This window comes from Photinus pyralis, unplaced genomic scaffold, assembly GCF_008802855.1.
Source record: "Photinus pyralis isolate 1611_PpyrPB1 unplaced genomic scaffold, Ppyr1.3 Ppyr1.4_LG10, whole genome shotgun sequence".
Lineage (NCBI taxonomy): Eukaryota > Metazoa > Arthropoda > Insecta > Coleoptera > Lampyridae > Photinus > Photinus pyralis.
In genome coordinates this window covers 16,494,586-16,496,419 of record NW_022170250.1, presented here as the reverse complement: position 1 = coordinate 16,496,419, position 1,834 = coordinate 16,494,586, and the positions used below count along the sequence as shown (strand labels likewise).

General features: G+C 46.9%; 1 protein-coding gene across 1 annotated transcript; it reads left to right on the top strand.

Moving 5' to 3' along the window:
- Positions 1 to 223: 223 nt before the first annotated feature.
- On the top strand, positions 224 to 1,057 carry LOC116162397 (lipase member H-like). Its single transcript, XM_031476014.1, has 3 exons — positions 224 to 227; positions 300 to 842; positions 906 to 1,057. Exons 1-3 carry the CDS (start codon positions 224 to 226, stop codon positions 1,055 to 1,057), a joined length of 699 nt encoding a protein of 232 aa, XP_031331874.1.
- The last annotated feature ends 777 nt before the right edge of the window (positions 1,058 to 1,834 follow it).

Here is a 1,834-nt window from a genome sequence, read left to right as displayed (position 1 = left end):
TTACATAATAGAAGGACGAACGAAAAAGAGATTTGAATCCTAACGGGATGTACCGTTACACTTTTTAAACATGAATGTTTACTTTGCGCTTTGAGAAATTAGCAACTAATTTAATTTGTTACACATTTCGCAAACGTGCAAGATACCAAAATCCCGCTATGCCCAACGACACTTCGTGAAACACTGCCATGATGATAGCACTCTTTTGGCCCGCCCTATGGCGATGGGTACGAACCTCTCAGTTATTTTGTTTCGTTGTGTAAACTCGAGTTGATTGATGGTTTAGTTCTCCTTTGCAGGTTATGGCGTCGAGGCGCAACCCGCAACAATTTGCCCCAACGTGTGGACGTTCACGTTGTACACGACCGCGTATCCGAACGGAACGACCGACATTAGCGAAGCGGCTGCCTCTAATCAGACAGTAATAATCGTACACGGCTGGGAGCAGTGCGCGACCCAATCTTGGATTCTTAGGGCTAAAGACGCGCACCTCGCCGTCGAGGAGCGGAACGTCATCGCGTTGGACTGGTCGAAGGAGGCGATGAACGCCTGGTACCCGAGCTCGGCGCAGGCCGTACCGGCGGTCGGAATTTTTCTGGGCGAAGCCATCTACGAGTGGGTGCGGAACGGAACGATTACCTTAGCGACTACGAGGTTGGTTGGTTTTTCGTTGGGGGCGCATGTATGCGCATTTGCCGGGCAGGTGTACCAAAACAAGACGGGGGGAGAAAATCTGACGAACATTATCGCGCTGGATCCGGCCAAGGAGCTGTTTGAATCCAAACCGGTCGACGAGCGTCTGGACGCGGGCGACGCCACAATGGTCCAAGTGTTCCATACGAGTACCTATGGGATGTCGATTAGGTGCGGTGTTGTCGATGTCTACTTCAGCGCGGCTTTTTTAGTCGTACTTAAAACGTGTGGCAACGATCAGCTCAGTTGCCCTTACACGCCCGGTGTGCCCATTGACAATCTCTTACTCGCCGCGTGTAAGTTTCGGGCGAGTATAAAAATAACGATCTTTTGTAGTTTTTTGCAGCCACATACGGTCGGTTGAGATCTATATTGAAAGCATCACGTCGTTAAATTTTATAACGGTCAAGTGCACTTGTGACGAGTTCAAAAATGGCGCATGTGACAATTCATCGAGAATTGTTGTAGGAGATCTGCTCCCAATTACAACAGCCGAAGGAGAATATTACTTAACAACCAACTCTACGCCACCATTCGCTAAAGGAACCGATGGGTTGTACTTTTAGACAGTCATTTGTTTTTATTGTAACTCCTTTAATCAATTAGTCACAATTATATTTGTTAATCAAAGCAATACAAGACTGCTTGAATAACCCATACGGCACTTTGTTGAACTGACGGCAAAATATTAACTAATATTTTTATGTACTACAGTACGATAGGAAAACTTCCAACGTAATTTCTTGGTTCAATAGCGTCACGTTATCCCTCGAGAGTCATAGTTACTCCTGCCCGTCTGCTTAATTTGCGATAAACTTTCGCCGGAAGCTCGCACACCAACCTTTACGCCGAAAATAGACGGTATAATTACAAAAATATAATTTAATGAAGGTAAGATCCAGCGGTAATTTACTAATCTAAACCTGTAAACGGTGACGGAGGCGGCACATCGACAAGAAACGGCGGAACGGAAGTGATTCGAGCGCCCCTATGTGTTTCGGTCTCTCTTACTTCCGGACAAGACGCGGTCGGCGGCGCTCGGGGTAACTCCAATGGAGAACGCCGGTCCTAGGTCTTCTAAAGGGCGGCTACTGATGAATGCTAAAACAAACTTAAATCGTACAGCAATTTCCCTAAGCGG

What these genes read in the sequence shown, in the direction of transcription:
- LOC116162397 (XM_031476014.1), top strand. An exon ending in GGTCCAAGTGTTCCATACGA is followed by an intron (nt 843 to 905) that starts GTACCTATGGGA and finishes CGGCTTTTTTAG; the next exon opens with TCGTACTTAAAACGTGTGGC.